This window comes from Myotis nattereri (assembly GCF_964212035.1).
Source record: "Myotis nattereri genome assembly, chromosome: 17".
Classification (NCBI taxonomy): Eukaryota; Metazoa; Chordata; class Mammalia; order Chiroptera; family Vespertilionidae; genus Myotis; species Myotis nattereri.
In genome coordinates, this window is record NC_138092.1 from 28,167,473 (window position 1) to 28,191,213 (window position 23,741).

General features: G+C 37.2%; 1 protein-coding gene across 1 annotated transcript; it reads left to right on the forward strand.

The window, feature by feature from the left end:
* Positions 1–1,580: 1,580 nt before the first annotated feature.
* Positions 1,581–11,228, forward strand: RP1 (RP1 axonemal microtubule associated; the record flags this gene model as incomplete). The annotated part of the gene is made up of 3 exons (XM_081111529.1): positions 1,581–2,192; positions 3,315–3,486; positions 5,725–11,228. The coding sequence occupies 3 exons, from the start codon at positions 1,581–1,583 to the stop codon at positions 11,226–11,228; spliced, it is 6,288 nt and encodes a 2,095-aa protein (XP_080967655.1).
* Between the last annotated feature and the right edge of the window lie 12,513 nt (positions 11,229–23,741).

Here is a 23,741-nt window from a genome sequence, read left to right on the forward strand (position 1 = left end):
ACAAGCCCCCAAAGAGATAAACCCTTCCACAAGAAGCTTACTTGTCAATCAGATTCTCAGAGATTGGCTGACAGTGGCTTAGAAATTCCTTCCGTAAGTTTTCATTTGAGAACCAGTAGTGGGAGCAGTACTGATTGCACCACTTTTAGCTGTCATTCAAAACAGAGTTATTTACTGCAGTTTCTCCAAGTAGGATTAGTGATGTATTAGACAATTTTCCTGCATTCTACAATCTGTAATAGAAACATTTTACACAGTCTTAATGTGGCTATTATTTAAGGATTTATGTGATACTAGATTTATGTGATTCTAGAATTTAATGTCAGAAAACATTTTCCTCCAGATGAACTCATTTGGTTCCCTCCAACAGACAACTGAACTTTATAAATCTTTCCTATTTCCCCTCTTTTCCTTAACTGTGAGGGCATGCAGAACTAATTTTCTCACTGGATGGTTTCTAATTTGTGTCTCTTTATTTTTTTAATTGTTCAAGAATACCTGTTAATTTTAAAGATTCATAAAATTTAGCAATGTATAAAAAACCCCATCAATATTATCCCGAGCACTGCCATCCATAGATAACTGTCATAAATAATGGGCTGTGCATACTTTTAGACTTTTTCTACTAGTATAATAAATACAGGGGTGGGCAAAAGTAGGTTTATAGGTGTGAGTACACAAAACAAAGTCTGCTCTTGTATTATTATTCATTTATTAACTATTATATTATTAACCCACATTTGCCCACCTTTGATGTACAAGTTGAACGTCAGTATTCATGAGGGGATTGGTTCCAGGAACACCGCAGATAAGAAAATCCATGGATGTTCAAGTCCCATATATAAAATGTTATAGTATTTGCATATAACCTATGGGCATTCTCCCTAATACTTTAAATTACCTCGAGATGATTATACCTGACACAATGTAAATGCTATATAAATAGTTATTATACTGTATTGTTTAGGAAATAATGACAAGGAAAAAAGTCTGTACGTATTCAGTAGAGATGCAACCATTGTAGGCCTAACTACATAGTACACATAAGCAAAAACATAACTTTTCCCCCCCTGAATATCTCCATCTTCAGTTGGTTTTATCCACAAATGTGACATCCATGTATAGGGAGGGCTGTCGAATACACTAGCAATGTCATAGCATATGTATTTTACAAACTGCGTTTTCACTTAGCAATAGGTCATGATCGTTTTTCTATGCCAATAAATACAGATCTACAAAGTCATGTGTAATGGTTGCCTAGCTTTCCATTGCATGAGCGCATATATCATAATTTATTTACCTAGTCACTTCTTAGTGTCTTTAGGTTGTTTTTATCTTTAAATGAGAAATATCATTATTTAACTGTTTCATTTGTGTCCTTTTACTATTAGGCCCTTAAAAGTACCTTTCAAAACAGGCAGGTGTAATGAATGAATAAATGAATGAACGAAATCCTGGGAAAAGCCTGGATATCTACAACTATACTTAGTTTGCATTATCATGGTCATTATCATATATTCTTTATGGTGCTGTTATTCTGGAGATGAATCATTTTCTTCCCTATCTAGGTCTTGGCCAAAATGAGTGAAACGCCTTCCTCTAGTTTTTCCATGATTCATCCGACTTCTTCTGAAGGTCAGGTTCCTTCTCTTCGCCACCTGAGCGTCCCTCACCCCGTGGTGGCCAAAAGGATCAGCTTCTACAAGAGCGGAGACCCGCAGTTTGGTGGGGTCAGCGTGGTGGTCAACCCTCGGTCCTTTAAGACGTTCGATGCTTTGCTGGATAGCTTGTCCAGAAAGGTGCCTCTGCCTTTCGGGGTGAGGAACGTCAGCACCCCTGGGGGAAGGCACGGCATCACGTGCCTGGAGCAGCTGGAGGACGGACAGTCGTACCTGTGCTCGCACAGCAGGAGGGTGCAGCCCGTGGACCTGGACAAGGCCCGCCGGCGCCCGCGGCCCTGGCACAGCAGCCTGGCCCTCAGCGCGCATGCGCACCGCCTCCCCGCTGCTGCCGCTCCCGGCATGCTGCGCGCCCTGCGCCGGCTGCCGGTGTTCCGGAACGGGGACCCGAGCGCTGGGCGCGTGGTCCTTCTGAGCCGGAGGGTCACCCAGAGCTTCGAGGCTTTTCTGCAGCACCTGGCGGAGGTCATGCGGTGCCGCGTGACCAGGCTGTACTCCACGGATGGGAGGAAGGTAAGGGTCTGGCAGCTCCTCATGCTTAGCTCGTCCCGCGGGGAAGAAGGCTTAGGTGCCCGCGTGTGCGTGTGAGCTCCACCCTCGTGGGCGGTTGCTTTTTCTCCCCGGCAGGGTGGTTTTTCTCCTGTGCTCCCTCCCCTTGTCTGCCTTCCCTGAGCGCTGAGTTATGTAATGTGTTGGCATAGATTCTCATCCGACAGTATATTTACTTTCTTTCTTTTTTAAATTGATTTCAGAGAGGAAGGGAGAGGGAGAGAGAGAGAAACATCCATGGTGAGAGAGAATCATTGATTGGCTGCCTCCTGCACACCCCACACCAGGGATAGAACCTGCTACCCAGGTTCTGTGCTCTGACTGGGAATTGAGCCGTGACCTCCTGGTTCATAGGTCAATGCTCAACCACTGAGGCACGTGGCCAGGCTGACAATATTTCTTTTTTTTTTTTAAAAAAAATATATATTTTATTGATTTTTTTACAGAGAGGAAGGGAGAGGGATAGAGAGTTAGAAACATCGATGAGAGAGAAACATCGACCAGCTGCCTCCTGCACACCCCCTACCGGGGATGTGCCTGCAACTAAGGTAAATGCCCTTGACCGGAATCGAACCTGGGACCCTTCAGTCCGCAGGCCGATGCCCTGTCCACTGAGCCAAACCGGTTAGGGCTGACAATATTTCTTAAAGAGGAGTCCTCCAGAGATGTATTCTGTTAGGGAGAGAAAGACTTTTCCTGGGATCCCTGCTGAGGGGGCCAGAGGAGAGTTTCCCCTGCAGCTGCCCCTGTGTCCACAAGAGGCAGGGTAGACATTTGGCTACAGCTGGGTACTTTGGTGTGGGAGGCAGGGGCAGTATTGCATACCTTTTAAAGATTTATTTAGCTTGAGGGAAGACAGGTCTGTCTTTTTCCAGCTCAGGAAGGGTGTTGGTTTAACTGCCACCACCCACACTTTGGTATTTCATTATTTTGCATACATCATTGGTGCCTAACAAATACTTGGTAATTATCTCTTTCAAGCCCAGAGGTTGTTGAATTGATTCAGTCCATTGTATAGTTATCCTATGGAAAGAACAAAACTGCATGTTACTTATGTAAGGACCATACCTCTTTGGTTTCTTCTAGGTTCCCAGTCTCCAGGCCGTGATTGCGAGCCGGGGAGTTGTGGTGGCAGCAGGGAGGGAGCCATTTAAACCAGGAAATTATGACATCCAGAAGTACTTGCTGCCTGCTAGATTACCAGGGATCTCTCGTCGTGTGTACCCCAAGGGAAATACTAGGTCAGAAAGCAAAAAAAGTAAGTCACTTAAATATACAGCATTTCTGTTTAGCACTGAGATTTTTTAGCTCAACAACAGCAGCAACAACAACAACAAAATCCTTGCTTAAATGGCCAGTTTTCTTCATCACAGAAGAAAAAATGGGATAAAAAACATTCTAAACTGAAACTGATTATATTTATAGTTGGAGAGTGTCATAAAAAGCTATCTCATTTTTTTTAAAAGATTTTTTTCCAAATCAATCTGTGATATTTCTGTTTAAATTGAATTGATGAGGTATGGGTTTCTTTCATATAATACCTAGATTTAAAAAAAATCAAAATGCCAGCAGTTCTTTATTTGGCGAGGAAGTCTCTGGAATATGTAGGTGACATCTCTGGTGGTTGCAAGTTTCTCTTAATTATATCATGCAGAGCTCAGTAGGTTAGTTGAGTGACTATATTTTTAAAAATCTCTAACTACATGCATTCTTTACTTATTGAAGGAAAAAACACAGGCCCTTCGATTCACATTTTGTTTATTTAAAGCAAAGGTTTATGTAGCCACTTCATGCTTGCTAACAATAATCTAGGTTGATAATCTCTTAGGAAATACTGCACAATGTGGATAGGGGAGGAGGAGGGCCTCTTGATGCTAAGGAGTGTGGAATAGGCTCTAAATTCCCTATGCAGGCATGGCTAACTTCATTATTCATTGTGCTAAGTATTTTAGCTCTCTGCTAGAGTATTGGTTGCCATTTATACTTAAATTTTAATTGAAGATGGATAAGTAGTATTAATCCTCTACTTACTACTAAGGTGGATGAAATTCATCTGTTATTTATTGTTGTTATTTAGTTATCTTATCTATGTATATAAAAGCCTAAGTGACTGAAAGACCGAACCACTGGTTGACCAGTTGTTACGACGTGCACTGATCACCAGGGGGCAGACACTCAACACAGGAGCTGCCCCCTGGTGGTCAGTATGTTCCCACAGCCAACCTCCCATGGCCGGCTGGCCAATCTCTCGTGGTCTCTCCCCCCAGCCGGCTGTGGTCCCTCGCCCTGGCCAGCCAACCTCCCACGGTCCCTCCACCCAGCCAGCCGGCTCCTCCCCTGCATCAGCCCCGATCACCAGCTATGTTCACAGGCAGCACCTGTGCACAAATTCATGCACAGGGCCTCTAGTTTTATATTTGATCTCAATAGATAATTATTAATGTTTCTGTTTTGTACACATTAGCTGCTGAGTATTCATTATGTATATAGTACTACTATTTACCTTGGTCATTTTGCTAAACTGATTTTATTATTTTGTGTTTGATATAGGTTGTTGAGTATGATTTTTGATGGTTTCAGGGAATCTGAGGGCTTCCTTAAGTTTTACTTTAAAAAATTATGAGTAAGACATTTTCACTTAAAATTTTGGTAAAAGTACAGAGGGATAAGAGAAAATATTTCTAGGTTTATATTTTGAAAAGTTAAGGGTATTTAATTGATGGCAAGCATGTAAAAATCCATACAAATCACTAATAAGATTTGATTTAGTATAAGAAGCATGAATGCTAAGGTTGTCTCTAGAAATACACATTATAAAGATAATGAGATATCTGGGCCTTATCTCTAGCTTTTTTTGTGTGCCCTATCTTAAATCAGATTCACTGATTATACAAAGTGAATTCTAAATTAATAATTATTATTTGATTAAGGTAGCCTTTAAATTATAAAAATGCTTTAGTTTTCAAAATGCTATAAATGCCTCTCTTGGATATGCACAAATGGGAAAATAAATACCACCATAAATTATTACTTGCTTTGTTTGAATGAGCAGCACTTGGGTAGACTCCAATTTCAGTACTGGTAAAGAAAATCAAACAACAAAAGTAAAGGCCACAAAAATCTATTTTTGCTAGAATACTTGGCAATTTCTGCTTTATACTTTCCTTTTTAAAATTGCCTTATTCAACTGAAAATTAAAGTTCTATGAATTTCCTCATTGGATTATGATTAAGGTTCTTTTTAAAAGAAAAATTTGTAGAAATATACCAGATATTACAGTGAACTCAAATAACCAGTGAATACATAGAGGTGAGAAACATATTAATGATATCTTACTATGAAATTTAGAAAAATTATATTTTTCGTACTAATTATTTCCTTTTTCCTTTTCTTCTTCCTTTGCTGCCTCTTCTATTGGATATATGTACTTATAACTCCTCTATCTTCCACATTATATTTTGATGCGGGGCATCTTGTACTCTTAAAATCTTGAAAGTGAGCACGCTTATGCCTTCAAGCCCAAGGTCTCAGATTTATTCTGCTGCTTCTGACAAAATGCATAATAATGATTGCTACTCAGACCATTCCTTTGCTCCTGAACATTACTTGGCCTTAGAAAAAAAGAATTCTCAGAATTTATTGATATATCCTTCTGAAGATGATGTTGAGAAATCAATTATTTTTAATCAAGATGGCACTATGACAGTTGAGATGAAAGTTCGATTCAAGATAAAAGAAGAGGAAACCATAAAATGGACAACCAGTGTCAGTAGAGCTGGTCTTTCTAATAATCATGAAAAGAGTGATATAAACAGTTTTCCAGGAAGAACAGATGATCTGAAATCTGGTTTAAAGATTGCAGCATGTTCATTGTCTGCAGATGTCTCACCTTTGGAGAAAAGCAATAATCAAGAGGACAGTTTAGCAGAGGAGATAAAAACTCAAATGACAGATCAAGGGGTTGAAACTTATATTTCTAACTGTGAGAATTCTGCTATGGACACAAATGCCACCCAGGGAACTCAGGATCAAGCAGAACATCATTTTTATAGGCCCCCTACACCTGGACCAAAGAGAATGAGACAAAAGAAATCTGTGATAGGGAGTGTGACCTTAGTATCTGAAACTGAAGTTCAAGAAAAAATGATTGGACAATTTTCTTATAGTGAAGAAAGGAAAGATGGAGAAAACAAATCTGAGTATCACATGTTTACACATTCTTGCAGTAAAATGTCATCAGTATCTAACAAACCAGTACTTATTCAGATAGATAACAATGAGCAGATGGAGTCATCTTCAGAAGGAAAAAAGGAAAGCAGACAACTCAAATCAAGTTCAGTAAGTGCTGGTGTTATAGAAATTACAAGTCAGAAGATGTTAGAGATGTCCCATAATCATGGCTTTCCACACACTATACCAAAAAACGTAGTTGTGGAGGAAGATATAGTTGATAATGTAACACCAGACAACAAAACTAGTATGAAGAACTCGAGAACTTATGGTAACACCAATGATAGTTTCTGTCCTATTTTAGCAGATGCAGCGCCTTCTTCAAGTACAAATTCTGAAACTGACAAATATATTTCTGAGACCCCAGCTTCAGTAGGATCCTCTACTGTCACCAGAAGAATTGACAGACTAATTAATAAATTTTCTCAGTGCAGTTTAACAAAACTTCGAGAAAATGAAAAGCAGATTTCATCATCTGTTGCCAGCAAAAAGATGATATCTCAACAGCAAGTGAAAAGTTATAGGCGTCAGGATGGAGAGATTGCAACTAAAGGAATCCCTAGTAAGAAAATAAACACAAGAGGTAGAATTGCACAGGAAACCATATTGCAAGATTCACACAGTCCCATTGAAGGAGGGCTACTTTGTGAGGAAGACCTTCATGCAAGTGATAGGGTAATTGAAACAAGTTATTTTTGTTCCAAAAGTAATCTCAATCCTGAGAATTCTAAGAATTTCCAAAAAAATAAATTAAATATTATTCAGAATCCTAAGGTTCAAGGACTTAGAGCCAAAAGAAAATCCAGACCATTAAACAAAGTAAACTTAGGAGGCCCTGCAAAGAAAGAAGTTGGTCAAGGAGATAAAGCATTTCCCCATAATAAACTCAGATATTGCAAAAATATTTTTGAAAATCAAAATTTATTTCATGTGGTTAACTTTCTTGAGCAAAACCCCAGTGCTTTTTGCAGACAACAGGCTCAAGCAGAAATAGCATCTTGGTATTTGAGAGGAATGGAAAAGAAGAGTTTAGTTTCAAAAGTTAATAATTCACATATAACTTTAAAAAGCCAGAAAAAACAAAAAGGGGCTAAGTCAAAATCAGGAACTATTGTAAGTAAACACCGTGCTACAACAAGGGTAAATTCCTTACCATCTTTGAAAAACACTGTTTTTCCTGAGGATATTACCCATCATTCAGTTCAAAATTATATACAGAGCTGGTTGCAGAACATAAATCCGCATTCAGCTTTGCAACCTAAAAAATCAGCACCAATATGCAAAAAGGAAAGGTGTGTGGTAAGTTGTAATAATGGTTTTGCAGGAAATAATTATCACACAAGTTCTGAAAAAGGAAATAACTGTGTCATGAAGAGTAATAAGCTCATAACTAAAAATGATAGTTTGACAGGAGATAATCTAGATAAAGAGGTAGGTAAATCTTTTGACAAAGATAACAGTGAAGAACTTACCGAAGATCTCCATGAGAGCCAGGTTGAATCTCTGAATGATGCTTACTTGCTTTCCCTGCATGAATGTTGTACTTCGTCACAGTCAACTATTGATGATCATAATACTAAAAGTCAAGGATCTGTTGAAAAGTCAGGACATTGTTTACCAAGCCTTGTTTACCAAGAAATAAACCTAGCTACAAAAGGGCAAAGTGTAGAGGCTGCCATCCAAGTAGGTCCAATGGAAGAGGCCACTCCAAAAGACCTCTTTCTAGTACTTTTGCTTCGCCAACTGCAAGCTTTAGTTTCCAGTATTCACCAGACCCAGAATGGTATTGTTCAAGTGCCAGGTTCACTTGTAGATGTGCCTTCCCATTACCCAATATGTGATTCATCCACTAATGTCCTTCTAGCTTGGCTCTTGGTGCTAAACCTAAAGGGAAGTGTGAATAGCCTCTGTCAAGGTGATGCTCACAAGACTACCAACAGAACTTCAGAAATACTTGCCTTGTTGGAGGTTCTAAAGCACGTTGCCATCACCGAGGAAGCTGATGACTTGAAGGCTGCTGTTGCCAATTTAGTGGAGTCAACTACAAATCCCCTTGGACTCACTGAGAAAGGACAAGACATGGTTCCAGTAGGTCTTTCTGCAGATTGTTCCACACCTAACATTCAGAGAGTTTCTAAGTGGATTGAAAATGAAAAAGCACAGAAAATCTTCTCTTTAAATGCCAGTGAGGACTGTGCTTCTGAAGTTTGCCTTTCAGAGGTGACTTACTCTCCATGTGAGGTGTGCACTGTGAGTAACATTTATCCTCCAAAAGAGACTTGTAACCTCAGAGATGTTTTTTCCTATAGTGATGGCTGTACCGTGGATCAGACCTCTATGAATCAGGCTTGTTTCCCAAGAAAGGTCTGTTCACTTACTGATGCAGTATCTTCCCATAAGGTTTGTGCTCATGAGGGAAAACATACTTTTGAGACAGCTTGCCCAATTGATGGGGCCTACATTCCCATCAAAGTCTGCAATACCAGTGACTTTTTAAATTTCAAAGAAATCACATATACTGATAATTTGGAATTCACCGAAGAGGTAGAAAGAGTTGATGATGTTAAGAAAGACCTAAATATTTTGGCAGACCCTGGGTATAAACATGGCTTTAATGTATTGGTGCCACACCAAAATAGCAATTTGGGCCATTATGGTGTTTCCCTAAATGCAACTGAACCAGAACTTGATAAGGAAAATAGTGCTCTAGGTGAATCTAGAGGTTGTTTATTAAAAAAGTCTCAGGATAAAAATTTATATACATCCTTTGATAAGGAAGAATCAAAGACTTCTGAAGAATTGGGTTCAATAACCGAAAGCATAACATCAAATGAAAGACACATTTCAGAACTGGAATCCTTTGAAGAATTAGAAAAGCAGGACATTGATATCTTTAATAGAAAGCTAAATACTGGAGAGCAAACCACTGAAGAATTGATCCAAAAAGAGTTAGAGACTAGTAAAAATCTGGAGTTAATAGAAGTCTCTAGCAGGAACATTGTGGAAGAAGAAAGAAGGAATGGTGTAATTTGTAAGGCAAACAGTAGAGGGATGGCACCACCACCATCTTTAGTATTTTGCTCTGCTCCTGAAAAGGAACTCAATGAGGGAGAAACTAATATGAGGGTAAAAATGATGGTGAAAAGCATGGAAATTGGAAGTTGTTCAGAGTCCCCTCTTGATTTTAAAAACGGCTTCAAGAGAACAGTGACTTCTGATTGGTCAGACTATACACAAGACAGTGAGAATGATCAGCCATGGAAAACATCCAGTGATGACTCCAATGACAATGGTGAGGAGATTGCTCAAGAGAAAGAATATAATAAAGGACTTGTTAAGAGAACAATAGAAAAACTTTATGGTAAAGTGGAGATTGTTAAACCATCTTTTTTCCCTGGGCCTCCGCACAGATCTCAGGTTTGTCCTTACAATTCTGTGGAATTTCAGTGTGCTAGAAAAGCAGGTCTTTATGATTCGGAACGTCAGTCATTTGGCTCTTCTGGACAGGTATCCAGAGGTTCATCTAAGTTGCAGAAATTTCAGGAGGGAAGACAAGATAAATGTGACTTTAATGACATGAAGGCCAATTATCATGGGGGAGACATTGTAGAACATAGCACAAAACAAAATGATCATAACAGAATCCTCAGGGACAGAGAGGAAGGAGTACTGATTGACAAGGGCAAGTGGCTCCTGAAAGAAAATCATTTGCTAAGAGTATCATCTCCTGAAAATTCTGGCATATGTGGCAATGTAGATACTATATCAGTGGATACTCTACTTGGGAATAGTAATGAGATACCATACTCACACTTTGGAAATTTGGCCCCAAACCCAAACATGGCTGAACTCTCCTCTTCAGAATTGGAGGAACTGGCTCAACCCCTTGAACTGAAATGCAGTTATTTTAACATGCCTCATTGTAGTGACTCTGAGCCTTTTCAGGAGGATTTGCTAGATGTTCAAAATAAAACTTGTCCTAAGGAGAAAATACGAAATCATCATGCAGAGGAGAAGGGTAATCATAGGTCAGAAAGAGTATGCACCTCTGTCACTCATGTCTTTACTGCTGCCAACAAAGTCCATCCTGCCTCTGATGATACTATTAAACACCAGCCATTGCCTGGAAATAATAATACTCATGGTGCACTTCAGGATGGTGACTCTTTGGATAAACTCTATGCCCTTTGTGGTCAACATTGCCCAATACTAACAGTTATTATCCAACCTATAAATGAGGAAGATCGAGGATTTGCATATTGCAAAGATTCTGATATTGAAAATTCCTTGGACAACTATTTATGGATGAAAATACACCCCTGTTTCCTAGAGTCAAACAAGACCATGCTCAGAAGTAAGAAAGAAAGTAGTAGAAAGGCATTTATTGATAAAGCCATTGGTGATATATTTGATCGACTTTATTTCAAGAGCACATTTGACTTGGTGGGTAAGAGAAGAAAATTAAAAAGAATTAACTTCTTGGACTTAGAGGAAGAAAATAAGTTAAACAAATTTCAATTATATTTAAAGAAAAGGTTTTGTGTGAATTTCTTACACACATTACTGTTAGTTGTGGGTGATGTGAACTCAAATATACAAGGTCCCAACAATCAGACAAACGAAATATTTGAAGTAGTTGATGAGAATAACAACTTATTAAACAACAGATTCCAGAGCTCAAGGACAAATCTGAACCAAGTAATAAGAGAAAATATCAACTATTATTTCTTCTTTGAAATGTTTGTTCAAGTCTACTTGAGACATCCTTAAATATTAGCAACAGAAATGTATTAAAAATATTTTATGGTTTTTGAGGGTGAAATTTTTTTCATTTGGGAAGAGGAAAACCAACTAAATTAAATAATTTTGAAAGCAGGAACAGAAAGACTTACAATTTCAATATAACCACTGCTTTTCTGCATCATGAGTTTTTTTTTTTCCTTGTAGTAACATGGTGTACATGGGATGGATATGGATTAGATAACCTCCAAGAATTTCCTACTTCTTCAAAATGATAATCCAATTTGACATATCTTCTTCATTTTTCAGACTCAGTTTCTATTCTATTATTTCAGAAGTGTGTGTCTTTCCGATAATGTATAATTTCGTCTCTTTGATTTTTCTCCTAGGATATTATAAATTCCCTAAATATCAGAATTATATCTTTTTTTAATGTTGTCACTCAGTGCAAAATGTATTGGTGAATAAATAGATTAGACATAGCCTTAAAGCGCTTCATTTATTACTGATTTGGTAAAAGTATGATTGTAAGATCTCCACAACAATCTCTAACGTTTCTTGTGCCAAATGTGTTGAATTTAGTTTTCCTCAGAACACCTGTTAAATGAACTTGTAAGCATTTCTGTGGAACAGGATTCACCATTTTTCTTCACGATTAGGAAAAGATGTTCTACTACTAAGCTGTCTCTCCAGTACTTTGCCTATAGATTATATTCTTTTAAATATTAGTAAAATGTCAAGAGATTCAAATAGGTCATACAAAATGGAAAATTTTAAGGCATACTCTGTGAAGAAAAATTGAAGGAACTGGAACGATTTAACTTGGAAAAGAAAAGAGGTGATTTTAGAGGTGACTAAACTTTTCAGAATTGGAAAAGTACTTCTGTGAAGAGGAACTTGACAGAATTCTTTCTGTGTTAACCTGCATTAATAAAAAATTATATATAAATAAAAACATGTTGCCCAGAGGATAAATTCAACTAGACTATGAACCATAAATTCTCTGCTTTGAATATCATGATATTTTGCCTGGGACTTAATCCAGGAACCTTTTAAGATCCCTTCTTCTTCCTCACTATATGATGGTATAGAAATGAGTCTTATAAAATGTTGAAGTTGTGTCTCTTGTCTGGAACTGACTCAAAGTAGAATGATTAATGTTTTGTGGAGTCACATGTAGAGGTGCTAAAATAACAAATTTGGTATTAAGAAACTAAAAGGTAATTGATTTTATGGAGAATACCTTTGGTCAGTTGAACATGAGTAATAAATCCATAAAAAAATTATGAGTTGCTATTTATTTCACCAGATGAAGACTGCCTCTACATAGAGTATGGTTTTTCTACATTGTGATACATCTAATTGAAAGGTGAAAGCTTAATGTTATATAAGCTGCTATATTGAGCAATGAGTACTTTCGGTGAAATTGTGGAGAAATAATAGGGGAGAAGAGTTAACATTCATGTTGTGTCTACTGTTTACCAAGGACTATGATAGTCTTACGATTTATTATATGTAATCTTTCCTTGTAAAGGCACTGTTGGCTTTGATACTACCTTTTTGCAGATGAAACAACCTAGAAGCGGGGAGCCATAGTACTTTTGTCAGGGTGCACAGTAGGCATCATGTCAGGATTAGAACCCAGTCATTCATTCTTGAAAACATGCTGTTTTTGCTGCATCTTTATTCTTTATATGAGGTAGATGGGATAAAATGAAAAAAAAATTATGTAGTACTTTTCCTGGAGCAGAGAGACAAGGAAATTAATTTTGTCTTTAACTTGGAAAGAATGTGTTATGTAGATGTATCAAGAAGATTGGGAAAATCGCTCATAACAACCAGGAGTTTTTAGAAAATTTGGCATGGTAGCATATGGTTTTTAGTACTACTACATCAAACAATGGCCTAGGTAGCCCAGATGATATTGAGAAAAAGAAGTTGGGACTAATAAGCACCTAGTGAATGTGTGCTGATTGGACAAGAAGTGCTTTTGAATGCTTTTTCTTTACGTCTTACTAACTTTGGATACATACATGTAGAAGGATATGCAAAGATGCTGAGGGGTAGATCTAAGTTTCTTGTATTTTATGAAGCAATATTTCAATCACCTTAAAAATGTCTGTGGAAGTGATTTTTTCCTTTTAAACATTCAAAAGCTGTGTAGTTGTTTTTTTTTTTTTTTGAATTTTCACAATGATTGTATTATTAAAAAATCCTGTAACATCGTGAAATTCAGAAGACTAAATGAAACGTTAGAGGAAATTTAAGAATGTCACACAGACCTGGCTTTTGCTTTAGAGATGTAGTGCTTCAGGGCTGAGGAAGCGATGCTAGCCTATTTATTGTGTTCAGGGGAATATAGTGGATTTCAGGATCTTGGGTCCTCAAGTGGAGGGGTGCAATTACAGTTCATGCCCACCAGGTGTCAGCTGTGCTGTGTGGCCAGAGCACAGGCTCCCCCAGAAGGAGGCCTGCAGGACTGAAGGGAGTGCCTCAGTCATTAGGGCCATCTCAGAGCTGCTTGCTTCTGCTTCAGAGAAAGCAGAGGACCCAGTTGTGCAGGCATCCCTAAGTCTTAAACCCAGAAGGTATAGCAGTGTTAACAACTAATGGAAATATGCTGTTAGTAGCCAGGAGCTGGAGTTCAAAAGGGAATAAGGAGAAAAATGCCAGCTATTAAGAATCCTGAGTTGATCCCCAGGAAAGCTGAATTTGGGAATAATGGGAGAAACCAGAAATCCTAACTTAAGTTGCAATTAAGTTAATGAGTGATTGGCTTAGTGGGGGAGGGGTTATTTTCACACGAAGCTTTCAGGTGTTTCACCTCCTAAACCTTTCAGTGACACAAAACATGGCCCCTATTCAAGGTTAAATTTGAGGTCTCCATGCCACTTTGCGTGTTTGTAGTAGTCATTCGGTTAGTTTTCTCATCTATAACATAGGGCAACCACTTTAACATCCTTATGAGGAGCTACCTTTATAAGGTTACTGGGAGAAGTTCACTCGAGAGAATGATTTTAAAGCTTTTAGCAAGGAGCTTGCCACAATATATTTGAGCTGTTTTTTTTAAAGCCATTAGTACTAGTGTCTTTGATAGGCTTTCAAAAAGTTGGTGTTTGTCTAATCAAGAATTGTTTTGCTCTCATGGGTATTCAGATACATAAAATAGATATAATTTCAACATCTATTCCTATGACCCTTTATAAAAGTAAAGGTGACTAACATTTTGAGTCCTGCTTGGTGCCAAAATTATGCTAGGTGCTATATGTATACTGTCTTAGTCCTCACAATAAACCCCTCAGATGGGCAGTAGTATCTCTAGCGTAGTTAGAGGAGACTGAGACTCATGGGACCCAAGAAAGGAGCACTTTTCCTTCTGTATCTGTATAAGCATACCTCGTTTTATTGTGCTTTGTGGATACATTTTAGATCAATTGAAGGTTTGTCTATCAGCATCATTTTCCCAACAGGTTCAGATGATGGTCAGCATTTTTTAGCAATAAGGTATTTTCTAATTAAAGAATGTACATTGTTTTTTTAAAGACATAATGCTGTTACACACTAGACTACAGCATAGTGTAAACAAAACTGGTATATGCACTGGGAAACCAAAAATTTGTGTGACTCTATTATCATTCATTTTTTTGCAGTAGTCTGGAACTGTGCCTGCGATGTCGCCTGTACTATTTCATCCTCACAAATAGCCCAGAGCTTTGTGGATATGCTGTAAACATCTCTACTTTAAAAACATAAAAATACTTTGTATTCCCTGTTTATTGAGGCTAAATGGGGTTTTGTAACTGCCCAGAGTAGCATAATAAATCAAAATTATTATAATGTAAAGTAGAATACTTTTTCCATACTGGATATAATATAAACACATGCCAAGTATTTTATTTAACTCATTAACTAGGGAACCAGTAATATATTACAGTGGACTCAAAGAAGAATTTAAAGTCTCAAACAAAAATAGAAAAAGAATGCCAAAATGAATATGGGTCTGTCTAGGACAGTAATTAATTGCATTCCATTGGACACAACTAATTTATATTTCTATGGACAAGAGTAATTTACTATTTTTTTTTTTTTACAGTTTACAGGATTGTAAGATAATTAAGATAATGGAAGGCATATATCCCTGAGACTACTTGGTAAGGCATTTCAGTAATTTTTTTGGTCCATTTCAAGGTGTTTCATAATTTTTCCACACAGAAAAGTAGCACACAGTTTATGACTAGAAATTTTTTTGAAAATTAAACAATAAACAACAAAACCTCTAAAAGGGAGTCTTGGTATATTTGATGGTTTAAGGCAGATCTGTTCATTCTGTAATTCTGGAAATAAGCAGTAAACAATCCCCAGCATAGATTTTAAGGCAATATGTAGTGATAGGTGTTAATGATTAGAATTCTTCTCAAAGGGCATGAACATTAGCAGCCTTTTTTCTATGCATACATATTTTCAATTTATTATCAATTTTTATATTCTGATTCATACACAGAGATTACCATAACAATAACAGCAACAACAAAAACAATAAAGGTGGATGGAGTAAAAAAAAAAAAAAATCAGTCATGTAACTGCTTTTTTTCTTGAGAATAGTTCTTATCTTTTGCAAGATTAGTTCCCCGCCCCCCAGCTTTATTGAGCTATAAATGGCATATAGCATTGTTTAAGTTTAAGGTGTACAAGGTGATCATCTGATATACACATAATAGGAGATGTTTTTCACAATAAGGTTAGGTAATAAATCTTTCATCTCACATAATTACTATTTTGTTGGTATGGTTAGAACATAATATACTTCGATAACAACTTTTAAGTATACAATATAGTATTGTTAACTATGGTCAACCATGCTGTGTATAAGATTTCAGAATTATTTTATCTTATAACTGAAAGTTTTACCCTTTGACCAACATCTCCCCATTTCACCCACTCTTCAACTCCTGGCAACCACCATTATACTCTCTGTCTTTATGAGTTTGATGTTTGTAGATTCCACCTATAAGTGAGATAATTTATTTTCTGGTTTATTTCATTTAACATATTGCCCTCAAGGTCCATCCAAGTTGTTACAAATGGCAGGATTTCCTTCTTTTTTTTAATGGTTGAATAATATTCCATTACAATTATATACAAACATACATACCACATTTTCTTTATTTGTTGATTAACACTTAGGTTGTTTCCATGTCTTGGCTGTTGTGAATGATGCTGGAATGAACACCATGGGAGTGCAGATATCTTTTTGAGACGATGCTTCCATCTCTTTTGCATACATACCCAGAAATGAGATTGCTGCACATATGGTAGTTCTATTTTCAATATTTTGAGGATCCTCCATACTGTGTTCCATAATGGTGCTACCAATTTACATTCCCACCAACAGTGTACCAGGGCTACGGTTTCTCACCATGGGTGCATACAGGGCAGTAGAGGTTGGTGCTATAGTAGGCCGTTAGAGTGCAAGTGCAAAGCCAGAGGCATTGGCCTTGAGGGGACACAGTGGTGAGAGTTAGCTTCACGGGTCTAGGTGGCATCTTGCACTCATGCAGCCTCAGAAAGCTAGGCATGAGCTGCAGGTGTGAATCCCAGCCTCCAGCAGGTGTGGGTAGGAGGGAGTGGGATGGGAATCCGGTGGCTGGTATCTTTGAATTTGAATACCTGTGTGGTAAAAACTGGTGAAATCAGCTGGGGAACTGTGGCTGCTGTGCTGACTATTGTTTTTTTTAGTGGTGAGAACTGTTGGGGTCCTCTGAGAGCACGTCACTTGGAACCAGGAATGTTCCTGCTGTGTGGTTTATACTGGGAACCCCTGCTCGTCTGCCCTGTCCCAGGACCTCTCTGTACGATTCAGCTTTGCCGGTCTCTGGGTGGGGTGAACCTGAAGTGGGTCTTTCATGTGGTTCCCCGAAAGGCTGAGACAGCTGTTTGTTCACCCCTCTTTCCCATTCCCAGTGAGGGGAACTCTTTTTAGCTGGGGAGTCCCCCCTTGGTGCTGAGCTGTGCTGGGCTGGGTGATGAAATGATGTAGGGCAAATGAAGCTGTTCTTCTTCCCTTTTTTGTGTGTTTGTTCTCAGGGGTTTTGTTCCACTCTCTTGCTGAAGTTTCCTTAGTGGACTCCTGAGCTCTCCAAGAGCTTTTTTTGCTCATGGCTATCTGTCTAATTGTTGATCTCTGTTGGGGGGGATGGTGACTGGGGTCTCCTATACCACCATCGCAGTGATATCTCTCTTGTAAGACTCATGTTGATGAGTGGCTTGAATCTACTGGCTACTATCTAAATAAACTGCTTAAAGTTCAGATGAATCAATATAAACAAGTTAGTTAAAATAGGATGTTAGATTCATTGAGAAACATGACTTGTGCATCATAGGAATTCCACGCATTATATTAGGATGATAATGACTACTGAGAAATAAGTGACATTAAATACTATATATTCATGTAATATATCCCATTTGGTCTTAGTAATGTATTATAGAAAATCTAAAATAATAATTCCCTGTCATTTATATGATATAGGGAATTCTTTTAGACTCACATTCAAGTATACAACTATTAGTGGGAATTCTCAGTCAAAAGATAAAGTTATTATGTAAAGAATGACTTGCATCAACAGAAAACTCTCTAGATACGTACTTTTGTGCTTTTGCTTACTTTCTTCTTGTTAACCCTTTGTATACACCAGGGGTCCTCAAACTTTTTAAACAGGGAGCCAGTTCACTGTCCCTCAGACCATTGGAGGGCCAGACTATAGTTTTTAAAAAAACTATGAACAAATTCCTGTGCACACTGCACATAGCTTATTTTGAAGTAAAAAAACAAAACGGGAACAAATACAATATTTGTATTTGCATGTGGCCCGCAGGCCGTAGTTTGAGGCCTCCTGGTATACACCAATGTGTACATTGAACTCTGTCATATGTTTCATAGAACTTATCTTTGTCTCTCTCCTTCCCAGAATGTCTGGTGTAGAATAGCATTATGGGGATTCAGTCTGGTGCTCTATTTCTTCAGGAGGCTACTATTGATCTCAGTTGGATATGCCCTGTTTGGCTGTCCACCACACATAATTATAATGTAAGCCTTGACCTGGTCAATAAATTGGCTTAACATGATGTATAACTGGTTGATATGACATATGTGGGGTGATATGGAATGTTTTGATAGGACTGATTGAACCTTGTGTGCTCTTGAGTGGGATAGGAATAGTGTCTACAATGACTGCCTAATTGGCAGACAGCTGCAGACATCTGCAGACAGCTGGCCTACCAGTTGAAGGCATTAGGAACTGAAACCAGAGAGTGGGCCTGTACTGGCATGTTGTCCAGATCAGAAGGATAGTGTGGTCTGCGTCTCCCACATGGACCAAATCAACACTGATTCCCACTGCCCGATGCTATGTGGGCTCCCCTTCCCTTCTCTGCTGCTCTCTTTGGGGGACCCCTGTGTGGGGCTGAGACCCATTCTCTCAGGGGGCGGGGGCTGCACTGCTGTGCCTTCCCTCTGGCTTCACCGACTCCATCTTCTCGGTGCTGCCCTCTCACAGTATTTCAGATCAGCTATTTTTCAAGTTGAATCTCCTGCAGTTTGGCCACAAGTCTGCTCCGGTGCTGGGTGCAAGCGGAAGGAATGTCCTGAGACTGCAGCCATCTTGACTCCTCTCCCCTCCAGCACTGTTTTTATTTGTTGATTGATGATACATTTACTTAACATGTTTTGAACTCAGTTACTTCATATGTTAACTAAGGGTACTTAAAACAATAAGTGAATAAATGGTAACAGATGACTCCTCGAATGCCTTCTAACATCTCTGATTCCAGTTTTTATGCTTATGTAAATTTTTGGATATTTTACTTTGATTTGGAAAATAAATATCTGAACTCAAATGATCTTGAGAGGTGTAATTCTGAATGCACAATTACATGTCAGAGCTAAGAATATTGGTGATATTTTGTCACAATGCTTTCAAAAACTTAAGAGAAGTTATATTAGTGAGTATCTTGGAATCCAGGATGACCAACTAACAATGACAGGATAATGGTCTCTTTCTTACTTTATTATTAAAGATCCTGTAGGAAATATTCCCAGAGTCATATTGTAGGATGTAGTAATATTATTGAGTATTTAAACAACAGTCTAACTCTGTGTTATAGACTTTTCCAGAGGAGGTAGAGAAGAGTGAATTGTCTGTCCTGAACTCTCCTAGGTTATGATGACCTGCTCTTCTGAGTCTTCCATTTTATAAGTTGCTGTAACGCTGTGTGTTATTTGTGCTGCTGTAGGTGGTAACTGGAAAGTTTCCATAACCACCAGTGACTTGCCAAATGCAGGAACCAGCTCACAGGTTTATATTATACTATATGGACAGCGAAGAAGCTCAGCCCCCATATATCTTTATGGAACAGATGGAGCTCGATTTCAGGATGGCCATGAAGACATATTTACTGTAAGTAATAAAATCAAGTAAAACTTGATGATATAACTGATACAGTTAGTACTTTGGAATGAATGCAATCTATTGAATTTGGCACATTCCATTATGACTACATGTGTCCTGTCGGCAATCAATCAAAAATAATTCGTGGCAGTTTTGCTCAATCATGCTTAAGCATATTAAACACAAATAAAACTGCAATACAACAAGAAAATACTAGGTAGCTAACATTTATTGCTTTTTATACTTGTGGTCAAGAGCAAGGGCTTATGCCTTTCTGCCTGAGGCTTTAACCGACAAGACTCTCAGCCATGATAAAAAAGAGAAAAGTAAAATTGTCAAATAAAGGAGGGCAACAAAGCTGTCATCAAGTTATTAATTCATAGCTAGGCATATTGAGATCAAGAGCAAGGGAGAAACAGGAGGCAAAGAGAAACAGGTATCAAAGAAACAGGTAGCAGGAGAGACTAGTATTATGTTGTTAAACTAAAGTCAGAAAGATTAGTATGAAAGGCAAGACTTGAAATGAGTCAAGCACCTTGCACTTTACATATGTTTAATAAATATCTTTTGAATGAATGGATGCATAGAGGGACTGTTTTGAACTGGGTAGAGATAGAGAAGTCCCTGCCCCTGGTTTTTGATTGATCTGTCCTCATGCAAATGAGGACTCCAAATCCTCACAGTTTGATTGGTCCAAAAGACACTGTCCTGATTGGTCAGAATCGAGCTGCTCTGGTTGGTTGGAGCTATTTAGCTCTAAAGGGATAGGGAAAGCCTTAGCCCTATTGGTTAAAATAGGCTTCCAGGAACTCCTTTATAAGGGTTGGCTCAGATGGCAGAAACAGCATGCAGGTAGGCAGGTCAGTGCAGAGTAAGGCAGTTTAATGCAGAGTCGGGCAGTTCAATGCAGATTTCACCCTGAAGTGCAGCTTATATGAGAGACCCCCTGTGTAGAAGTGGCTGCTAGGCTCTGTTTTTAAATTTGAGCTCAGTTATCCACCAGCAGCCCTTCTTAGTAGGTGTCTTTGTTCTCAGGGTTCAAAAAGTAAATTCATATTTTATGGAATTACATCTAAAATTCCCCTATGAGTTATGTTTTTATTGAATTCCCTCAGTTTTTGTATTTTTTAAAAATCATCTCAAGGTATTTAAAAATATCTCTTGCATTTTTTTTTGATTTATGGGTTACTTAAAAGTATGTTAATTTTCACCGTTTGTGTGGATTTTTCAGTTTTTCTTCTTGTATTGATTTTTAGTTTCATTCCATTGTAATTAGAAAGATAGATGATTTCAGTTATTTTTAATTTTCAAAACTTGTTCTTGTGACATAACATATAGTTTATCTGGAGAATGTTGCATGTACACTTGAGAAACTATATTCTGCTGTTGTTGAGTGGAATGTTTTGTACATGTCTGTTAGACTTAGTTGATGTTGTTCAAGTCCTCTTTTTTCCTTATTGATCTCCTATCTACTTATATCCATTATTCAAAGTGGGATTCTGAAGTCTCTAACTATAATTGTAGACTATTTCTCCATTGGTCAATTTTTGCCTCATACATTTTGATGCTCTGTCATTAGGTTCATACATGTTTATAATTCTTAAATCTTCTTGATGGATTGACCCCTTTATCAATATATAATGTCCTAAGATTAGCTGTTTTTAATGGGATTTTGTAAAATTGCATTGAAAGATGTTCTCATGATTACTTTGTAGATCACGGTTGGAGACATTGGTACACTCTTTAAAATTCGTATTGGTCACACAAACTCTGGAATCTCCCCTTCTTGGCACTGTAAACAGGTAAAGACATATCAACACTCCTATCCTTTTCAAAGACTTTGCAAATTCTATTCAGGAATCAAACCTCAAGGGAACATTTCATGCCTATTATGAGTTGATGGAGTCAAACCTGGACCTTTTTAGTCAGTGTAATCCTTAAGGTGGTAATATCACATGCCCTTGTTAGTAATTTAATTCCTAATTAATTAAGGGTAGCACCTCAACTAATAAATCCTCTCATTTCTTTGCAAAGAGAAGAAAATACTTGGGACTCTGGAATAACTCACACTGCTTCTTGACATTGTTGCATTAGTAACTAGGTGGATTATCTGCTTCAGTAGAGTTGTAAAATTAGAACATTAATGTTGGCGAAATAATAATCTATTAGACCTTGACTTCCAGCTCTCAAATTTAGTCTGCTCATGCTAATCAAGATAATGCCCCCTGAATACTTTTAAGAGCAAAAGTCCCCACAGGAAACAACAACAAAGAACCTGTTTACATTTTACTTTAAAAATTTTACTTATTAGCATGATTGCTAATAAATGCAAATCTTGAGAACTGGAAATCATACAACTTGTCATTCATTTTTATATATGGTGTATTTCTATCTCTTGCTATTTCAAAAACAAATGATCTTTAAACAAGTTCTTAAAATGCAAAGAACATCTAATCAGACTCCTGATATTCTTGGCGAACTTGTTCAGTAGTTTTATAATGTGAGAAAAATAAATGAAAAATTATGTAAGATGAACATATTTTTTAATCCATTAGTGGAAATATATAGTCGTTAATAATGTCACCTTCTTTGCATCAAGTCATGAAAAATCTTGAGGCAGAATGAAGAAAAAAAATGAAACTCATAAAAGAAAATACAGAGTGTTGAAATTTGATTTCAAAATTCAAAATTACTGCCTGGCTTCAGTATAAAATAATTCTCTCTTTTATACTATGTAGAGCTTTTAAAGGATGATATTCAAATTAATAAGTGATCATATGTAATAATATCTTTTTATTTTCTCTCCTAATTAACTAACTTATGAAAATGATCATCAATCCCCCTGCCATCTCATTTGATCTATAACCAATAAACAATATTATATCCATTTTGAAGCTGGAATGCTAATACAGTGGTTGTTATCTGAAAAAGTTTGTATAATATCGCACAGGAAAAACAAAAAAATTAGGCTGCTGAAAATTCCTATTGTCTTTCTCTTTATGGCAAGTTCTTTCTCACTGCAAGGTAACTTGTTTGCCTGAGGTTTACCTCACCTGTCTTTGAGTACCAATGAAGGAGAGAGATATTCTTGATTCAAAGTTTTATTCTGAGTGCATAAAACCTGTATATAATTTACTCATTATTTCAAATTAAGATGCTAGATAATTGGCTGGGAATTTTCTGTTCAATTCTTATAATACAGTTTAGAAGCTTGAAATTTAAAATTTTAAGTAAGCCAACTTGTGTTTCTAACTTGAAGGGACTTGAATTAAAAGACAGTCCATTATAGCAATAATGATACAATATTTTCACAGCACATAAAATATTCACAATGCTCCTAGGACCTTAATCTTGATTCTTTCATGTGGAGATAAGGAAGAGTACAAAAAAAAAAAAAACCCGTTTCAATTGGTGATTTATTTTGTGTATTTCTCAATCTTCTTAAGCTTTAATTAAAATAATCAAATCAAACACTAGTGGCAGCAGTAGCAGCTTTGCAAGCCAGTGGTAATTCTGTGTGGTTCTTTGAGAGCCTTTCTAAAAGTATGATTACATCATAATCACACCTCACATAAATTTATTAATGTAAATTTCTGTACCTTACCAAGACCCACAGAATTAGTTTAGGTCTTGAAAAGCTACCTTTATAACAACATGATTTCTTAAACACATTAAGTAGAAAATCTCTGATTTAAGACATTTTATTTTATTTTATTTTATTTTTATTTAAGACATTTTAAAGATTAATTTAACAGATAACAACAACAATAATAGTACCCTACTATGAAATGCTAGATTTTAGAATTAGAAAACATAATTTCTACTTTTTGTTGATTTTGGACATTTATTAACATCTTTGATTAACTACAGGATAAATGATTATATATAGTATGGTATAATAGGTGCTCAAATAAATAATTATTGCTTGAACTTCATTCATTGCTAAGACCCCAGAGAAGTAACTACCAGTTCAAATCTGTAGTGCATGAAATCCGAGCTCATGCTAATATTTTATAAAAATCACTTTAAAATAAAAATGTATTCTTAAATATTTTTACAAGTAATATTGTTGCTTTTGTAGATACAATTGTGGGAC